The following is a 19645-nucleotide window of genomic DNA, read 5'->3' as shown; positions in this document are numbered from 1 at the left end:
CAAACATTCAGATCAAGACCTTCAGACCAATGCACAAGTGCTCAAGTGTAGAGGGAAAGGTGTATCACTGTCATGCTCCCTTTATTGCTGATGAGTATGCTAATTTTTTTCATGAATGATCCCAATTGGACTAGGGAATGGGTCTAGAATGCAGTTGGAAAAGATTTTGGAATGGATATAGGGTATCAAATGGCTTATAGAGCTAAGAGGAGGGCAGTTAAGTTAGCTCAAGGGAGTCATGAGGATCAGTATAATCTGCTTGAGAGCTATGCACATGAATTGAAAAAGAAAAACCCGGGTACCTCTGTATGGATTCAAACAGAGCTAGATGGAGATGTGACAAGGTTTAAGAGGATTTATATCTGCTTGGAGCCTTTGAAGATTGGTTGGAGGGCAAGTTGTAGGCCAATCATAGGGCTGGATGGGTGTCACCTTAAGGCCATGTTTGTTTCACATAATCTGGACATTGGGAAAGGAAAGTCTTTCATTTCCTGTATTTTCATGCTTTTGAGATGGCCAAGGAAGGGAAAATGATTCCCAAAGGAAAGGAAAAAGAGGAGGAAACTGGTTCCCCCCCCCCCCCCCTAATGCCTTGTTTCAAAAGAATACAAGGCATAAGGTAAAGGTGGTGTGTATTACAAGTCCAGGGTGTCCATTCACAGTTTATGCATCTACTCCAGATAAAGAGAACCCAAACATTCAGATCAAGACCTTCAGACCAGTGCACAAGTGCTCAAGTGTAGAGGGAAAGGTGTATCACTGTCATGCTCCCTTTATTGCTGATGAGTATGCTAATTTTTTTCATGAATGATCCCAATTGGACTAGGGAAGGGGTCTAGAATGCAGTTGGAAAAGATTTTGGAATGGATATAGGGTATCAAATGGCTTATAGAGCTAAGAGGAGGGCAGTTAAGTTAGCTCAAGGGAGTCATGAGGATCAGTATAATCTGATTGAGAGCTATGCACGTGAATTGAAAAAGAAAAACCCGGGTACCTCTGTATGGATTCAAACAGAGCTAGATGGAGATGTGACAAGGTTTAAGAGGATTTATATCTGCTTAGAGCCTTTGAAGATTGGTTGGAGGGCAAGTTGTAGGCCAATCATAGGGCTGGATGGGTGTCACCTTAAGGCCATGTTTGTTTCACAGAATCTGGACATTGGGAAAGGAAAGTCTTTCATTTCCTGTATTTTCATGCTTTTGAGATGGCCAAGGAAGGGAAAATGATTCCCAAAGGAAAGGAAAAAGAGGAGGAAACTGGTTCCCACCCCACCCCACCTACCTCAGGAAATTGATTCCCCGGCCCCACCCACTTGCAAAATTATATGACTAAATTGTCTCTGCTCAAAATCATTATTTGCTAATATAACCAACTGTACTTGTTGTTTGTATGATAGTTGCACTACCCCTGCAATGAAAACTAAAATGTGTATTCTGATTACATTCCTAGTTTTTCCAAACACTGGAAAGGAAAATTGCTGGGAATTGCAATTTCTCATGCCTATGGAAAGAGCAAGGAATTGATTTCCTTTCCTTTCCTTTCCGTGAACCAAACGCGGCCTAAGGGTGTTCACAAGGGGCACTTGTTGATAGTTGTAGGCATTGATAGGAATAATGGAATTTATCCCATTGCCTGGGCCATAGTGGAGTCTAAATGCAGAGATAGCTGGACATGGATTTTGGAGTTACTGAGAGTGGACCTTCAAATATACCACAGTGTGCATTATGCTTTCATTTCTGATAAACAGAAAGGTCTAGAGCAAGCTTTCAAGGACATGTTCCCATTCTCTGAACACAGACATTGTGTTCAACACCTCCACAATAATTTCAAAGGTGATGGCTTTGGTGGTTTGGAGCTGAAACAAAAATTATGGGCTGTTGCAAGAGCCTATGCAATGAGGCAGTATGAGCATGCAATGGAAGAGCTGAAGATATCTTCTGTTGGGGCATGGGGATGGTGCATGGATAGACCAGCAAAACATTGGTCTAAGTCACACTTTAAGGATACATTCAAGTGTGACATACTTCTAAATAACCACAGTGAGTCATTTAATAAGAGTCTGCTGCAAGCTAGGAAGAAGCCTATTCTGGGGTGTTTGGAGGATATTAAGACAAGTGCAATGGTTAGAGTATGTAACAGGAGAAACTCAGGGCATAATTGGAAGGGTAGGGTGGACCTAGGTTTGAAAAGTTGTTGAAGAAGAATGCTGAGTGGAGCCATGGATACAGGGATCTTCAATCAAGTGAGATGAGGTTTGAAATTTAGGGAAGAGGAGTTGGTTGTGCATCTGGTGTCATTACTCAGCACTCAGTGCAATTGGACAAGAAGAGCGGCAGTTTTAGAAGATGGGATGTCAGTGGAATCCCTTGTGGTCATGCCATTGCAGCCATTTATTCAAAGGGCTGGTCACCAGATGAGTTTGTAGATGATCATTATAGGATGGAAAAATACTTTAAGGCTTATGAGCTAGTAATCAACCCCATTGCTGGTGTCAGTGAATGGGAGATCATCCACAGGCCTATTGCAGCACCCTTATATAGGGCACAACCTGGAAGGCCCAAACTGAAAAGAAACAAAGAGCCAGGTAAACATTGAATCCTAATTACACCTTCATAGTCTTTTTTTTTATGTCAAAACTTCATGATAATTGCTCTTACTTTAACCCTTATATTTATGCAGGAGAAGAACCACCACCTGCTGGTACTGAGAAGCTCCCAAGGAGTTTTTATTCGCAGGTCAAGTGTGGGAGATGCCATAAAAAAGGACACAATGTTAGGACCTGTCTTAGGAGAAATCAGGTTTAAAATATGCATTCTAAAACTTCTTTTCGACAATTATGTAACTGATTTTATGGACTAATAGGAGCTAAGAGAATGAATGTGAAAATAATATGCCTCAAGGGAAGGCTGAAAATGAGCTGCCTACAGAAGATGGTGCAAATGTTCTGCCACCAGAAGATGGTGCAAATGTGCAGCAACAGCCTGAACATGAAAATGTTCAAGTCCCAGATAATGCAGAGGTGCCCTAAGTCATTCATCAGCAACCACAAGTCATTTCTGATAATTTAAGTCAGAATGTCACAATTGATGTGGATGTTGTCATTGGAATGCAATCACAGACTTCAACCAATATTGTTCATCAACCACAGGTAATTTTTTTTTTCCATATTTGTTGGACATGTGAATGGTAAAAAGCTTTAGTTTTTACTGGTTTAGTGAATAGTTATATAACGGTTGTGGAAATGCTGTTTTCTTTATAATCCACAGCCACAAGATTCCTCCAATCCTGTATTCTCAGGGAGGAGATTCAAGTCACCAGCAAAAAGGATCAAACCAGGAAAGAAGCCTGCAGAAGGTTCTACTTCTGCCACAAACTCTAGGACTGATTCAAGAAAGCCCTCATGGAAGTATTGAGTCAAGGCCAGTGGATCACTATAGCGTGCATTAGCATGTGTTTTTTATGTGTCCAGAACTTGTTTCAATTGAATAGCCTACTGTTATTTAGGCATTTTCTTTTGATGTTGAGAAAAAATGCCTTAGTTATTGCTTCTTCGAAGCATTTTGATGTAACAGTATGGATGTTGGTGTTGGAACATGTTTAAGACTTAATGCAGGTTTATTTTGTAGGCCATTCTAATTTACCATGTTCAATTGATCTGGGTTTCAATGAGTTCCTGCAAAAATTGCCAAAAATGCCTCTTTTGGTATTGCCTCTTTCTGTATGCATGGTTGATTTGGTGTGCTAGAAAAAACTAGGGAAATCTTTGAAACAAAGAATAATTTATTTTTTTGGCGGGGAATTGCTCTGTTACGGAGTTGTATAGAGCAAGTTGGCACCAAATACAAATTGGTCGAATTTACCCCTACAAGTACGCTATGTGGCATACGAGTTAACGCTGTCATGGACGGCGGGTACGAATGTTGGGTCGGGTTGGCTATTTGAGTTACCATTGTGATAGTTTCGGAAAGTTAGGTATGAAAATTTAGAATGAGCCATAACTGGAGTACTGTTTATATTTTTTTTCCCATACTTAATTAGAATTATCTCTTTTTCATTTATAAGTGCTTCCCTATACTATGCAATGGTGGTTGGTCTGGAGAAACAGGGTCATCTATATGAATAATTCTCGCAACACTTGCCAACCACTATGTAGAAGAAGTTGGACAATTTAGAATCTCGAATTACAGTTTAATCTCTATAAATTAATAACCTTGGGATCAAGGAAATCCTATTAATTTAGCGAATGTTAAATATTGGATAAATTAATAACTTAATAATTTATCAAAGTATTCTATATTTTCTTAAATATTGTTGTATTTTGTTCTATGTTGACTGGCGACTAGATAATTGAGAGCATCATGGGAAATGATAAAGATGAAGTTGAAGATGATAGTTCTACCATGGAGCCTGTTTCGTGAAAATGATCTTAAAGCAGTGATGACATTGAATAATTTTTTGTTGCTGCATGAGAAAACCACACCAGAACTTCTTAAAATTTTAAAAAAATTCAGAGATGAGATCCAAGCAGGTGACATCAATTTCAAAAAGAAACAAACAACGATTGAGTCACTTTTTTTTATAAGGAAAGTGAAATCTACACTCCTCATTTTACAATCAATACTGATTCTTTCCTTTTTTTGGTTGAATTTCATATAAAAAGACAAAATTTAAGTTACTAAAAAAAAAAAATGTGGATTGTAAAATAGGGAGTGTGAATTTCGGAGTCCTTTTATGAAGGCTTCATAGTCGAATCATAAACACTAATACACTACGTATCAAGAATTTATTAATTTAAATATTAAATGTGGTCTATATGAATTTTTTAAATGTATTATATTTTAAATTTAGCATGTTGTCCCTAAGTCGGAACCGGCCTAAAATATTATTTAATCAATTGAGTATTAAATTATCGAGATTCTACTGTATACCATATGTATATATGTGTGTGTGTACATACATACATATATATAGTGATATAGATACCCTTCAGCCAAACGACAGCCAAACGATATCAAATACTAATGGCAGCAGAAGACAGAAAGGTGTACAGCGACCTAAACACACCGGACACCTTGAAGGTTTTGTCTTGCTTATTCGAGCGTGATCTTTATTTTGAGTTTGTTCCGAATTCCGATCAATCTCGAAGCCAACCAACCAACCAAGCAATTCCTTTCTATGAGTTTAAGTTAATTATAACTTATTAGCATTTGCCTATTTATAAGTTGAATAATAATTAGTTTATAGTCGTTTCTGATATAATCAATGATAACTCGATCGTGTAGCCATTGGTCAACTGCCGGTCTTTGAAGATAGAGGCATCACCCAATTTAGTAAGCATATACACTTCAAACTTGAATGGAAGTTTTTGATTCGTTTGATAAATTGGTAATTAAGGCATCATCTGCCACATAATTAGTGAACCAGCTAATGAAGTAATATGTTGTTGTAGAATCCAGAGCATTAATAATAAGATGCATGGCTCATGAGCATGCAAAGAAGAAGAAATTAGGAGAAGAGCTTATCTTCTTGGACAGCAGGAAACAAGGTTCAGTCGCTAATTGGATTGATGTGGAAGTGAAGTTGTCAACTGCCAGGTAATTGAAACTTCCCAGCTGCGCCTCGTACGAACACATCCAGAACTTCGCTTAGTTCAGCTAATTAATTCACTATGATCAACACCATCACACTCGCCGTCGATCTTGGCCTTACTACTCGACAAAGATATAAGCTTGAGTGCTGGTAGTTCAAAGTGGTGGTCTTCTGTAATTACAGAATGGGTACTTATTCCACTATTTAAAGTGATAAGAAATCTGGCAAACAACTTCAACTTATGGTTTAGGATTCCAAAGTGGTTTCAGTCTTAAATTTGGATTGCAGAATAACTTCGCTCTCAATCGAAACCACTAATCAAATCGCAACAAGGTTATGACTTTCTCAATTTACCAAACCATCAACATAAGCTAAAAGCATCACACACAAACACCAAATCTGTTGACACAGTAAAACCCTTAGAGAAGGGAAACAACTGCGGGCACTATGCCAGTGACAAATCCACTAAAGAAATCAATACATAAAGAACTTTAAAATGATCAATCTACCTAGACGGCTAGACCCAATCTAGAAGGCAGCTCTGTCTTTGCTTTGCTATTGACTTCACAAGTTGAACTTGTAACTCCTTTGTCAATCTTCACATGGCACAACTCCCAAAACATTGTCAATCATCTCAAGGCACAAAGACATGTATGTAGCACACAAGAAGACATACACGGATGGTGTTTTAAAGGTATGGTTTTCTGGGTTTGACAATCCTTTGGAAGCTAGACATGGAACAGCTTACCAAGACACTCTGAAGGAAGATTTTTGGCTCAGTGCATTCTAGAGAGATATAAGGATAAGAGAAAACGGTAAGGAACAGTGCTCTCTGGATGCAAGTGTGTGGTTAGCTGAGTGTGAGAACCTATTTATATGGAAAGACTCGAGCTAGGGCTGACTGGGTATGTGTAATAAAGATAACTCACTTGTTTAAGATCAGACACATTAAATAAAGCAAGCTTAAAACAAACTGCCAGCTCAACTTAGACACACAAGATTGAAACACAAGTCTCATCCTAATCTAGGATAGATAAGAACCTTCAATCCTAAAAATAGCAAGCAATGTAAATGCAATTTATACCTAATGATGTTGAGGAGGGAAGATCCATAGAACTTGAAGCACAACATTCTTCTGAAGATCAAAAAGACAGAAGCTAAAACTAGATACAAGAGAGTCTTAGGCCCAGTTTGGGATTGCTGTGCTGCGAGAAGAAGCACTTCTGATGTTGCTGCGAGAAGAAGCACTTCTGATATTGCTGCGAGAAGAAGCAGCTGATGTGTTTGGTAAACTGTTTTTAAAAGTGCTGTGTGAACCAAAAGCAATTTCTGAGTGTTTGGTAAATTGTAAGTAAAAAGTGCTTTGGTTTGGTATAATTACCAAAATGGGCATAGATGATAAAAGATACTACTAAACTACACATCTTTGTTTTATGATTATGTAACTATACCAAATTAAATAATTTCTCATGTATTGTCCTTGTACACCAGTTTAAATTATCAATTCATCACTTTTATCTCAATATGTATATTAATTCTACAAATTATATAAACAATTTTAGTTTTTTGTAATTTATTTGCTTATATATTGCTTCGATCAAATAAAAGATTACATTAAACCCTTAAATATTATACAAATGAGTTGAGAATATTACACAAAACATGCCCCCACCATGGTATACGGGAAACATTACACAAAATGTATTAAAGTCAATACAACTTTGCAACTAAATGCTAAGTAGATGCATTCATTAGACTTTGTGCAATTGTATTTCTTAACATCTCCATTTCTTGTCTTCCCGGACCATCTTCTTCATATGCATTGTCTTCCATCTCTTCATTGTTGTCTTCACTTGAGTACAAAGATTGATTACAAGAGAAGCTAGTTACTTATAATAATATTGATTACAAAGATTTCCAGCAAATACAAACAATAAATATATCTCTAATCAAATATATCTCCATCGATAAATTTATTTCTTAAACTTGAATAAGCACAGCTCATAAGCACAGTTCAAAAAATAATTGATAAAGTGAGGGTACCATCATCTCAAAATGCAATTCATATTTCATACCTACTTGACATAAAATGAATTGCTAATTACTGCCCTGGTCTGGGGGGGGTAAATAACAACTTATGTACTATATGCAGAGCAATGTATGAGTAAGACTGTAATTTGACCACCTAGAACAGTAGCTTCTAATGTAATGATCAGAAATACTGCTAATATGCCTGAATATTATTCGAATACTGTGGTCCATGATACATAACCGAGATATTCCTATTCAGAATAAGAACAGTATCATCAGTCAGTCACTTATGCCATCTTATTCCTATTCAGAATAAGAACAATATCATCAGTCAGTCATAACCGAGATATTCCTATTCAGAATAAGAACAGTATCATCAGGAATTATTTGAACCAGAAAAGAATGCAAAAATATTTCGAATATATTAATCCTACAAACCATGTAACCTGCCTACAAACCATATATTAATGCCATTTCGAATATATTAATCCTGCTTCCATAGAAACCCAAGAAAGAAAAAGGAAATGTACATGTATCGCATATACATACATATAATAACACATATTCAATAGATAGAAAAGCTGCAGCTATCTTTTATGACAGGAAGTCACACCCATAAATCCTTTACTTATATGGTAATGCAAAAGGAAAAGGTAATACAAAAAATTAGCATATCCAGAAATTATACATCACTCTTACAAGGAGATCATTCTGCATTAGAAATCAAGAAATGATATAAACTAAAGCGACTGCAATTTCTATTTTTTATCTCTTAAAGAACAAACTTTTACAAAAAACAAGAATAAAAAGTAATAAAAAAGGGACAAGAAGTCTCCTCTGTAAAAACTGGAAAATTCTACAGGTGTGAGCTGTCTGAAACAAATGAAAAGGAGACCAAAACACTACAGAAAACCTGTTATAACAGATAGGAAAACTGCAGAACAGTAGCTTATAATGTAATGATCAGAAATACTGCTATTCAGAATAAGAACACTAGAATAAGAACACTGGAAAACTGGAGATATTCCTATTCAGAATAAGAACACTAGAATAGAGATGAGATAAAATCCCAGGTAGCATCATAAAATCCTAGATGAGAACTAGGGACCAGAATGCATCAATTTGACACTAAATACAAAGGTTGAAATATAAACATATAAACGAACCAGTAGCAAAAAAAAAATCCCAGGTAGCATCATAAGCCCAGAAAATTATCAAACTATGAAATTGTGGAGAAACTGGAATTGAATTGAAAGAGTGAAAAAAAAAATTCCCATGTAGCATCATAGAGGCCCAGAAACGAAATCAAACTATGAAATATGTGGGGGGACTGGAGTTGAATTGAAAGACTGAATCTTACCCTATCTCTGCCTGCCGAAATTGAGTACCCAGAATACTACAAATCGACCAACTATAGAAACAGGGCCGCAGCTCTTGTTTCGATCTGTGACTGCTTGTTCTGCAGGGGATGTATATAGAGAAAAGTAAGAACTTTAGAGGAGAAAATAAGAAGAGCAGCGAATCGATTCGGTTTCATCAACATACTACAAATTTGGGGAGAGATGGAGAAGGAGGACTTACAGTGAGAAGATGTTGGAGAACAGATCGATCTCTGAAGATGTTGGAGCACAGATCGATCTTGGAAGATATCTTGACGGCCGCCCAGATAGAGAGAGAGAGAGAGAGAGAGAGAGAGAGAGAGGTGGTGACAGAGCGATCTTGCAGCGCAGAACGATCTCTCGAGTTGTTGGAGCACTGATCGAGCTCTCTCCTATGTGTTGAGGCTGTTGACGGCAACCCGCGTCCCCAGTGCGTTAAGAGAGAAAGAGAGAAAACCTATTGGCAATGTAATTGTTACAAAAGGATGAGGACATTATGCGTCATTTCGTAAATTTCATTAAACAAAACACTGTTCACTCCGTGTTTTCCCTAGAATCAGAATCCAAAAGCTACTCCGAAGGTGCTTCTCACTTTTAGCTTCCATGAGAATCAATTTAGCCTAAAAGCAGCTTCTATAAAATTTACCAAACACTATATGTTATGCCCAAAAGCAGAATCTATGTCAAAAGCAGGTCTAAAAGCTATCCCAAACTGGGCCTTAGATAATGAGCTAGGAAATGCCAATTACAAAACAGTTTTTGCACTAACATCTTCCACATCAATCCAAAAGCGAGTGTGATGTATAAGACCGGAACATTGATGTGTAAGGCTGGCCGATGTTTAAATCAATCGGTATTTTACGAATCAGACTACCGACCGAACATGGACGGATCAGCAAGAAAACAGGAACATTGGCTTAAGCCATCAGGTATCGCTACCTGGTACAGGGAATTTTGCTACCTTAAAATAGTTAAGAGTTACTGTTATCGTCTACCAGGAATTCCATTCAAAGCTTATGAGTTACAATTAAGTTGTAACACTTCTCCTTTCCATCTTCCAGTACCAGACGGGTGTCGGACTTCTCCGATTTCAGTTGATATCAAAGATCGGAAGTATATTATAGGCACAATTTGTTCAAGCCGGAAATGGCTGTTTTAATCGTTCGTTTTTGTCAATTATTCCAACAACAGCTGCCAGTGATGAGAAAATGTGTTCAAGAAAGAGATGGACAGAGCACCCAACATTTTAAATCAAATTAGTTTGGATACAATAGGATATAGAGCAATGCATACTAATTTGACTCAAAAGCTATCTTCCATCCAATACATATATAGAAGAACTCAAAACCACTCGATTTCGTTCTCACTGATTCTCACCAAAAGTCATACCCTCAGCAACTTTCTTCAAAGCAGGCCTAGACGTAATGTCATCCCACCAGGCCTTAACATGAGGACGATCACTGATCGCTGAGCCCCAAGCAGTCTTCATGAAATAAAAAGTGTAAGGGAAATGGTGAAGATCGGCTAGGCTATAGAAATCACCAGCAAGGTACTTGGTGCTGCTCAGCTTGGCCTCGTAAACGTTGAGCACCTTCTCTAGCTTCTCCAAATTTGCATCAATCACTGCCTGGTCTGGTTCCAAGCCTTGTACTGGTTTTCCAAAAAACTCGTATATAATGGGACAGATTGCTGGGTGGTATTGTTGGGATTCAACTTCTGTCCATACCTTCACCAATGCAGCTTCATCAAAGCTTTCGTGCCTTATGAGATCAGTTCCGGTTTCCTTGAATTTTTCAGCCACATAGGATGTGATTGCCCTAGATTCTGGTGTAAAAAATCAAGCAGATGGTGAGGCTAGCTTGTCCAAGAACTTTAGTTGAATGTCAAATCATCAAAACAATGCTTACCAAAAAGTGTGATGTCACCATCTTCTAATACTGGAATCTGGCCAAAGGGCTACACGATAGAGGAATAAGAACAAACATAGGGATTAGATGACCGCATTAGATCGACGATTGTACTGTTGATATTTATAACCTTTCATTTATCAAGTTAAAAGAAATATATATCAAGCTAATACGTATTTCATGTGAAGATCGAGACGGTTTAAGTACAATCTTATTTTCTTTCTTTAAAGAGGATCAAAGAATTTCACTCATACCCCTATGATAACTCGAACTCAGGACCTGAATCCTAGGTAGTGGGTGCTCTAACCACTAAGCTAACACCACATCGTCCTACAAGTTTACTTGAAATGATTAGCACAGGCTGAAGGATGGATCGATGTTTTGGAAACAAGACCTCTTTGAATCAGAGTAATGATATTTTGTTGGACAATTTACTAAAAACTCAAGAAATTGGTCTAACAATGTGTATCAAACTTGGATACACAGTCAAAATAAGCTCATATGATGATATGCAAATTGAAATTGTAAGTTTGTAACTCAAGGGAAGGAAACTTACATTCTTGGCAAGAAAAGAAGGCTCCTTGTTTCCACGGGCAAAAAGATCAACCCGGACAAGCTCGAAATCGACATCTTTTTCATGGAGACAAGCCACTACGCGAGCTGTGTTGGTCGACACAGAAAGTCCATGCAGCTTGAGCACCATTTTTAGATCAGTAGCAAGAAACTAGCTAGAAGAAGTAGTTCTATGTGGTGAGGCTGTGTTAGAGACCAAGGTCGCTTTATATAATTTGGGGACTTTGGGGCTCTTAGATGCTCTGTGTCGTGCCCATTGAATAAGTACTACTGTAAATTAAATAATTTGAACTTCGTTTCAGAAATAAGAACAGTACTGACCAACCACAGTCCATCCAGATGAGTAATTAAGCACACCTAGTCCATCCAGATGTGCTTTATTTAATTAGGATCTTTCACATGGTTTATTGTAAACCCCAATACTAGCTATGACGCTACTCTGTGCCTACCAAAAAAAATGGTTTGGTTAAACCTGTAATAGTTGTGTATATTATCAATCAAGATCAACTTTGGACCATTCAGAATGGCTTTATTTGATTTGTAGCCATCACGGGAGACTGTGCTCAACTATGTCTGTGTAGACTAGTAGAGGCAAAGTAATTTCACAAGATGCAGCCTGTCACCATTTGATCGAGTTACGTAAGTCTGTCCTTGAATTCAACTCACGAACACACAATTATTGAGACCATTTAATGGAGTTACATAAGTCTGTCCTTGAATTCGACTCACGAACACACAATTATTGAGACCATTTGATGGAGTTACATAAGTCTATACACAAACAAACAATTTCTGGAGTAATCAAAGGCATCATTTGATGCAATCATATAGGAAGGAATCTAACAAAAAATCAAGATAAGGTGGACACATTGCCTTCAGATTTCGGATGGGGTAACGCACCATGCAGTAGAGCCCAGGCTTCAAAATAATTGTTGTCCTCTGCATTATTCAATGTGTACTATTTTCATGTTCATCAGTAAAATATCATCCAGTCAAACAAAGCTTTCAGCACCCAGATATTAAAATGATTGGCAGCATCTTGAGATTTGATCTCATTTTTAAACACTACACAGAAATCCAAGTGAAAAAGATTAGCAAAATCAACAATGGGTGACTCATTCTAAATAAGAGTCAAAATTGAGTGAAGAACCTAGGAAATAATAAAACTGAAAAACCAAACAGATTCCTGGCCGATACTGTGACCATCTACGGTCAATTACAATTTCCCACCCAAATGAAGAATAACTTCTGAAATTTACAAACACAACTTGATATTATTGAATAGCTCGGGTCAGAGATAAATATATACATGTTCTTTATTGATTATTTTTTTTTTCTTTTTCAGAAGTTGGTACAGCAGTCACAAATTTACAGTTTTACATATTTATATGTACTACTAATATATATATTTACAACATGATTAGAACCGTATCCTAGAGCTAGGGGGAAAAACAATACAGCAGACAAAGCAGTAAAACGAACACTGGCCATGTAGATGAACTCGGAAAATACAAATGATCAACTTCAGAAGGCTTCTTCTGGCTTTAGAAAGTTGTGATATTCCAGCTGGGTCATCTCACCTCCATTCACCGGGTCAAACTGGCACCGATAGAAGCTGCATCGAAATTCAAATAGCATATCAATTCACATTCCATACCCACTACCTATGTACGAAGTCATGGGTTCGAGTCATCATAGGGGCAGTAGTGAAACCCTTTGATCCTCTTTTAAAAAAGAAAAAAAAAAAACTCACATTCCTTATTCAATATATTCATTCTGAATGTAACTTATTAAGATGAGATATGCTTGTACATTCATAGATATGGTCCGGAGACCACCAAACTGTGGAAGCATTCGAGTTACGCGAATCAAATCTTGCTTCTATACTTTCCATAATCAGTAGTCCGGGAGTCTTTTCTAAATATAGTTTAGTTTCTCACCTTCCATCCATGCCAAGAATGACCACTGTATTCTTCTGGTGGCCAAAAGCAACAAGGTATTGAGAACCCTCAAGCAAGCGAAACTGAGCAACAGACCACTCTGAGTTAAAATATTTGGGCAAAACACCTGCACGTAGAAACGTGACTCAGATCCAGTGGTGTAAGAAATACATGCATCAAGTGTCCTACACGAGCATACCGGTTTGTATTACAACTTAAAGAGAGAAGGCATAGAAAAAGTCAAAAAACAGAAAGACTGCACCATTTAAATGTCTAGTAACTTCTGAGAAAAATAAAAAATAAATCAGGGTATCCTTAGCACGACCCCACAAAGGTCATCTTGCCCTAAAAATTTAGGTTCAAGATAAAAAAAATGAACTTCTCCAGGTGATTATAAGTTCAAGTGAGATTGTGCACAAATGAACATAGTTCTTACTTGGGTGATATTCCCCAAATTAATCCTTAGAAAACAAATTATTGTGGTTTTAGTGGTATATGAATCACCAATATTTACACCGAAAGAAAAAACAGAAATCATCGACCCATTTGTCTAAGTGCAAATGAAATAATAGAGATAAAAAAATTGTCATGAGAAATAATAGGGGAAGGTTTACCTCTGATGAAAGAAAGAGATGAGTTTGATGATGAAGTAACTATATTAGAATCAGCGGAAGTACGCATCTCATTTCCACTTGATCCGGAATTAACCTTCAGATTGAAAACATGGACTGTTCCCTTATCACTCGAGACTGCTAGCCACTGGGCAGTAGAAGAGAATGCCAGACTATAGATTTCTGCTCTGTCTGCTCCCCTCCTTACCTGCATTTGTATCCAATTAACTTTTATTCTGACCCAATAATCATATTTCCTAAACCAGTCCAGAATTCAAAGAGAGGTTTCCTCCTTGAAATTCATATAAAAAGCACACAGCTTGGAAAAAAAACATGTCGAACATACAGAGACACATACAAGGCCATAACTTTGTATTGAATACTGTTCACTCTAATCCCTGAACCAACTAGGAAAGTGAGCCATGATGGGTGACTACGAGCACTAGTCCCTGGTTATGGTAGAGGACTTCCTCCCCACTTGAGAATATAAACTTAACTTAGGGCTTACAAAACAAGCAAATTCCCTCCTATCAAAATTCGATACCATATATGACAATGATAAAAGAACCAAGTTCATAAACTTGATGCTAATTCGTATAAGAGAGAGAGTGCATTGAATTATCAAAATCAGAATGCCACATTTATCCTACTCTCGTAATCTCAAATAGTGCAGTCACACATTTCAGAATGGATTGAATTGGGACAATCTAAAGCATACCTCTTGAAGCAAACTCCCATCAAGTGTATTGAAAATCCGAATGAGGGTCCCCTTGCTGCTGGCGGTGGCCAGTAACTGGCCGTCCGGCGTCAGAGCAAAGCAGGCGAGCCTTGAATCATGAGCCATGATGAATTTGGTCCTCTTGGAAGCATAGTGCTCAACCCTAACCTGCCCTTTCTGCAACCCCGGGCAAACCAGCACCAGCGACCCGGCCACTTGCGACACCGCGCAGAGCCCCTTGGGGTTCGCAATCGTCTCAATCTGGTGGAGCAATTTCAAGTCGGCGAAATTGTACACGAAAATCTTCTGCTCCAAAACGACGACGATTCGGTCCCTGCGGAGGCGCACGGACCGGACGACGGAGCGGAACGAAAGCTCGCCGATGCACCGGCCCTGGTGATCGTCCCAAATCATCACCTTGTTGGTTGGGTACTGAGGGTCGGGCCCACCGCCGACGATGGACAGGATATTGCAGCGGAAAAGCATCTCCACGACGCCGATTCCGCCGCCGTTGTCGAAGTCGCGGCGGAAGAGCTCGCGGAACGGGTCGCAGTTGTAGATCCGGAAGCCGTGGTCTGTGCCCACGGCGAAGCAGGCCTGGTCCTGATTGAACGAGAGGTGGAACAGCGACGGAGGCGAGCGCGACGTCGCAGGGGTTGGGTCCGGCGGCGACGGCGAGAAGTTGTTGTTGTTGTTGAGGTCAGGGTTTGGAGGAGGCGATTGGGGGTCGTGGTCGTCGGCGGTTGCGATCGAGTCGGCGTCGGTGGTCTCGGAGAGGAAGGTGGCGGTGTTGGGGTCCGGCCAGGAGGGCGGTGAGAAGGCGGAGAGGGTGGCCATCGGAGGAGAATGTGGATTGAATTTTGGAGGTTTCCGAGGGTAAAGTTTGAACTGATCGAGAGAGCTCAGAGAAAGGGAACGGAGATGAAATGACTGTTTGCGCCTATTTGGGATTGTGCAGACTGCAGAGGAATTAGGAATTTCGGGGAATATGCAGGGAAGTGAGGGGCAATTCCGTCTTTCAGGTGCTTAGCCTATGAAATTGTGGATTTGGGTTTTATTCGTTGATTGGAGTATACGATAAAAGCGGGTGTCCTTCGCGGGTGGACCACGCTGCGGAAAGTGAATGGAAATTTAGAAGAAAAAGGACAAAACAGGAGTGAGCAAAATAAAAAAATAACGCCGTTGCCGGGGATCGAACCCGGGTCACCCGCGTGACAGGCGGGAATACTTACCACTATACTACAACGACCTTGCTGTTATGAAATTCCCATTTTGCAATACTTTCTCGTGATGGAGCTCGAGACTCTGGATGAATTGAAATGAAGATGGTGGAATGGTGGTAGCGAGATATATGAGCATATATCGTACGTGTGCAACTGTGTGTCACAATTCTGAAGAAGAAACATCCATACTCAAGAATAAAGAGAGAAGATGGTAACAGTGGATTTCAAATGTTGTGAAGAGTGGAATCTAACAGAAAACAAAAATTATTATTTTCAAACGTCCTCATTCAGAGATTAATATGTACACAATGTAACTGACAGTGATGCAGCACCACATTCGCACCAGCATCTATGTAGAACCACACAATTTTCTGAGTAACACAACAAATCATTCATGTGTTGCCAAAGGAGATTCCTTAAACCCTGGCTTCATGGCAAGCACCAGAAGCAACTGCATTAGACATTTAACCTGGCTAGCCACAGGAGGTGAGAACCAAATTCATTCTTCTTCTGGCTGCATCACTTTGGATAGCCGTGACGTTGTTCATGCAGAGGATAAGGTCCCATCAGGAACGGGACATGCAAGTGGAGGTTGTGGATGAACAACCTTGAAAACTGATACTCAAACTCAACCGCCTTTGTAAGGCCTGCTCATCAACATGTCCACGGATGGGCGGGAGTTGTGCAATGCTTCGTGAGAATTGACAATTGAGATCCTAGAGAAACATGACCTTCACATTGAAATTTCAGAGAAATATGTCGACAGGATTATGTTTTGAGCAGTGCCGACACGGATGTCCCTCCTGCACAGAATTTATCCAACATGCTTCACTTAATTTATTTGTACTTATAATGCAGTAATGTGATACAAAACTAAGCATTAACCAAACCAAGTAAACTGTCGGGGACTTGGGGTGGTACTTTTGATCACTCAATGCAGTAATGCAGAAAACACATGAATCATACCATGGAGGGTGTATACGAATCCATTTCCCAATATCAAGGTCAATATCATTGCAAACTCGTGGATTGAAAATAATAGTCCTTTCCGGTCCTTCGTCAACCATTTCTTCGCAGACCTCTGGCGATGGGAGGCGCTGCAGAAATAAACATACATTTTCAGTTTTTCACCCTAAGAAAACACATTTACCTGCATGCAATCATAAACATGCAGCTAGAAGAACATCTAAGAAATGCCATGTAGAACTACTAGCAGTTACTAGGATTTTACTGGTTATAAAAAGTAGTTGGACAATACACATTTAACTGCCAAGTTAGTAACAGAACCTTTGAGTTATTACCGAAGGAGCAGTGACACACGGTAAGCTTTGCATCCAGGTATTTTGAAAGAATCTTCACATCCATGCAGTTTGGGTCATCTGAGGTAAAATAAGAAACAAGAAGATTATCAACAGGTACAAGCATATACCTAGCAAAATTATTACAGTTAGAAGTACAAAAGTTACTACCAAAATTTCTTCAGTAGTCTATGCATATTAGTTTTCATGAACAAAATATTTCTCTAAAATAAAATAGAAAGAAAAATAGAGCCATTGCAAGGCACTACTACTTTCGCTAGCTCCCTCCTGGATCTTCTTCAAGAATTCTATATCAGTTTCTTTCTCACTCTGCACCACCTGCTGCAGTTTCCCAAATAATCCACTCCTGCAATCAGCACATTCACTAATAAGTGTAATTCACTTTTTACTAAGATCAACAGCAAACTTGTAAGAGGAAGAAACTGTTTACTTTAAAGTTTTGGGCACTGCAACAAGGAATCTGTCACTCATAGCTTCCTGAAATCGATCTACCAATGTCTGCCTCTTCATTTCTGGATCAGCAAGCTTCAAAATTTGATCATCAATCTGTTAAGAAAATACATTAGATATAGTAGCGATTTGAACAGAAAGATATTATAAAGCAGTAACAGCAAAGAACTACCTTGATATCACTTGGCAATCCATGACCCAAGTGCTCAGGAGAGCTTTCAATGTCAAAAGTTCCATCTCCCAGAGGAGATGCACACTTTACAACAGGCTGCTCCTTTTTACGTCGTTTTCTACTATGCTGAAGCAAACACTGGATCAAATGGGGAAAGAGAAATGTAACAGGAGAAAGGAAGCAAAAGACATAATAGAAGAAGACAAAAACCTTTCTAGAACTTTTTCTCCAAATAGTCGTCTTATCTTGAAGGCCATCTAGAAGCTCAGCCATTGACTGCCCCATACATCCATGCCGAATAGCCTTGGCTTCAAAAGGCACAACCTCTAACAAACTTTCCTCTTCCCCTGAAATGTCCTCAAGAAGTTCAACATCTGAATGTTCTTCATTTCTAAGCACAATCTCTGATTCCTCTTCCCCCTGAATATCCTCAATAAGTTCAACATCTGAATGATCTACATTTCTAGGCTCAATTGCATCCAACCTTTCAGGCAGTTCTTGAACCCTGAATGACACATCACTATCATTCTTAGATATAGAATGGGACGAGGTTCCTTCCTTGTGTGTCGGAAAACGGAACAAAAATTTTGGTTTGCCTTTGCCTTTGGCTCCTACAACAGTCAACTCTCAAGTTTAACAAGACACTTACCATTGTGACAATGAACACAAAACACCAGTGATAACCATTCAAACTGAGGACTCTATACCTTTAGACGATTTCTTTAAATTCGAGTAAGCAGACAGTGACAATGAGCAAGAAGTTTTTTCATTCAAACGCATGAGTGCCTCAGCTTCTTTACTCACAGCAGACCACGAGTGTAATTCGTCTTGTTTATCGCTCCAAAAGCTATGAACATCCTCTTTTTTTCGCAACTCTTTAGCACTGCCATTAACAGAAACTTTTGACACCACATTGTTCACCTTTTCAAAAACACATTGCAAGCACAACACTGCCTTGTAGTTAGGCCAAAAATACACAACACAGAAATGCCACATCTCTCAATTTCACAATCTAAATACCTACCTCATAGTCAGAGCTAACTTCATCTTCCAAATTGCAAGCCTTCGCATTCGCACCTGTTTTCGAAACAAACAACACCGCTGTTCTAAAGATCCAAAACCAGCAAAGACAAAGCTAGCAGCGATTTGCAAAATCAAAATACCTTTGAGCATTTCTAGCCGAGATGAAATTTGTAACAATTCCTGTTAAGTAATAGAAATCTATAAATGCATAATCGATTTTAAATCACAATCTATGAATACACTAGCTACATTCGCACAATCACACATCATGAAATTTGACCTAACAGAAAATTGAAGTGGAAAAAAGACCTTTTTCTCTGTGGTTCCGCCGAGCGTAGCGCATTTGTTCGCCCAATTTTGGTCCGGTTCTTCCTCATCTGCGCAGGGTTATGAAACAAACACTCTTTACCCAGTAATTCCTATATATAATTAATAACATAATCGAACAGGGGGAATTACCAGAAATGCTCTGATCAGAATCTGGAATTGTCTGATACCAGGCCATAAGCTCTGTCTGCTTTTAAGTCTTTCGGAGCCGGGAGGTTTTTGTTCCCTTTTTTTTTTCTTTTTTTTGGTTTGTGTGTTGTGGTGGGGGGAGGGGAAGGTAGACGTTTTACCAGAGGAGGGTTTTGCCGCCAAATACTTCTCCCGGAAAGTGTGGAGCTGCTTTGGTAGTCACCGTTTGATTGACTGAACGTTGCTTGGCATAG

At 39.0% G+C, this 19645-nt stretch overlaps 4 protein-coding genes, 1 long non-coding RNA gene and 1 other non-coding gene across 15 annotated transcripts; 1 reads left to right on the top strand and 5 right to left on the bottom strand.

Moving 5' to 3' along the window:
• Window positions 1-171: 171 nt before the first annotated feature.
• LOC121050041 lies at window positions 172-3413 on the top strand. Its single transcript, XM_040508593.1, has 8 exons — window positions 172-493; window positions 874-1085; window positions 1748-2128; window positions 2266-2584; window positions 2680-2700; window positions 2901-3019; window positions 3119-3148; window positions 3267-3413. The coding sequence occupies exons 1-8, from the start codon at window positions 172-174 to the stop codon at window positions 3411-3413; spliced, it is 1551 nt and encodes a 516-aa protein (XP_040364527.1).
• A 3762-nt stretch (window positions 3414-7175) lies between these two features.
• On the bottom strand, window positions 7176-9491 carry LOC112172778. Of its 2 annotated transcripts, none has more exons than XR_002925352.2 (3): window positions 9202-9491; window positions 8981-9079; window positions 7176-7441 (listed from the first exon to the last, which is right to left on the bottom strand). It is a non-coding gene; the product is annotated as an uncharacterized LOC112172778 (long non-coding RNA). The 2 variants fall into 2 exon arrangements; XR_002925351.2 differs by having other exon boundaries at window positions 7176-7436; window positions 9202-9489.
• A 700-nt stretch (window positions 9492-10191) lies between these two features.
• LOC112172058 (glutathione S-transferase F13) lies at window positions 10192-11786 on the bottom strand. Its single transcript, XM_024309226.2, has 3 exons — window positions 11463-11786; window positions 10907-10955; window positions 10192-10823 (listed from the first exon to the last, which is right to left on the bottom strand). Exons 1-3 carry the CDS (start codon window positions 11607-11609, stop codon window positions 10363-10365), a joined length of 657 nt encoding a protein of 218 aa, XP_024164994.1. The 5' UTR covers window positions 11610-11786; the 3' UTR covers window positions 10192-10362.
• Window positions 11787-12770: 984 nt separating this feature from the next.
• Window positions 12771-15803, bottom strand: LOC112172057 (autophagy-related protein 18a). Its single transcript, XM_024309225.2, has 4 exons — window positions 14749-15803; window positions 14034-14238; window positions 13420-13546; window positions 12771-13094 (listed from the first exon to the last, which is right to left on the bottom strand). Exons 1-4 carry the CDS (start codon window positions 15583-15585, stop codon window positions 13004-13006), a joined length of 1260 nt encoding a protein of 419 aa, XP_024164993.1. The 5' UTR covers window positions 15586-15803; the 3' UTR covers window positions 12771-13003.
• Window positions 15804-15925: 122 nt separating this feature from the next.
• Window positions 15926-15997, bottom strand: TRNAD-GUC. Its single transcript has one exon. It is a non-coding gene; the product is annotated as a tRNA-Asp (tRNA).
• A 161-nt stretch (window positions 15998-16158) lies between these two features.
• On the bottom strand, window positions 16159-19645 carry LOC112172730. Of its 9 annotated transcripts, none has more exons than XR_005801641.1 (12): window positions 19395-19645; window positions 19245-19312; window positions 19076-19115; window positions 18937-18989; window positions 18620-18833; window positions 18123-18523; window positions 17913-18038; window positions 17721-17836; window positions 17539-17636; window positions 17273-17350; window positions 16938-17068; window positions 16159-16774 (listed from the first exon to the last, which is right to left on the bottom strand). XR_005801641.1 is itself a non-coding variant. In XM_040508368.1 (12 exons), exons 1-12 carry the CDS (start codon window positions 19438-19440, stop codon window positions 16705-16707), a joined length of 1434 nt encoding a protein of 477 aa, XP_040364302.1. In that variant the 5' UTR covers window positions 19441-19645; the 3' UTR covers window positions 16159-16704. The 9 variants fall into 9 exon arrangements, 6 of the variants coding, with proteins under 6 accessions (XP_040364302.1, XP_040364303.1, XP_024165966.1 ...); XM_040508368.1 differs by having other exon boundaries at window positions 17259-17350; window positions 17721-17815; XR_005801642.1 differs by having other exon boundaries at window positions 16161-16774; window positions 17542-17636.

Source organism: Rosa chinensis, chromosome 6 (genome assembly GCF_002994745.2).
Source record: "Rosa chinensis cultivar Old Blush chromosome 6, RchiOBHm-V2, whole genome shotgun sequence".
Classification (NCBI taxonomy): Eukaryota; Viridiplantae; Streptophyta; class Magnoliopsida; order Rosales; family Rosaceae; genus Rosa; species Rosa chinensis.
The sequence above is the reverse complement of the archived record's forward strand: the minus strand, read 5'-3'. Positions and strand labels throughout refer to the sequence as shown.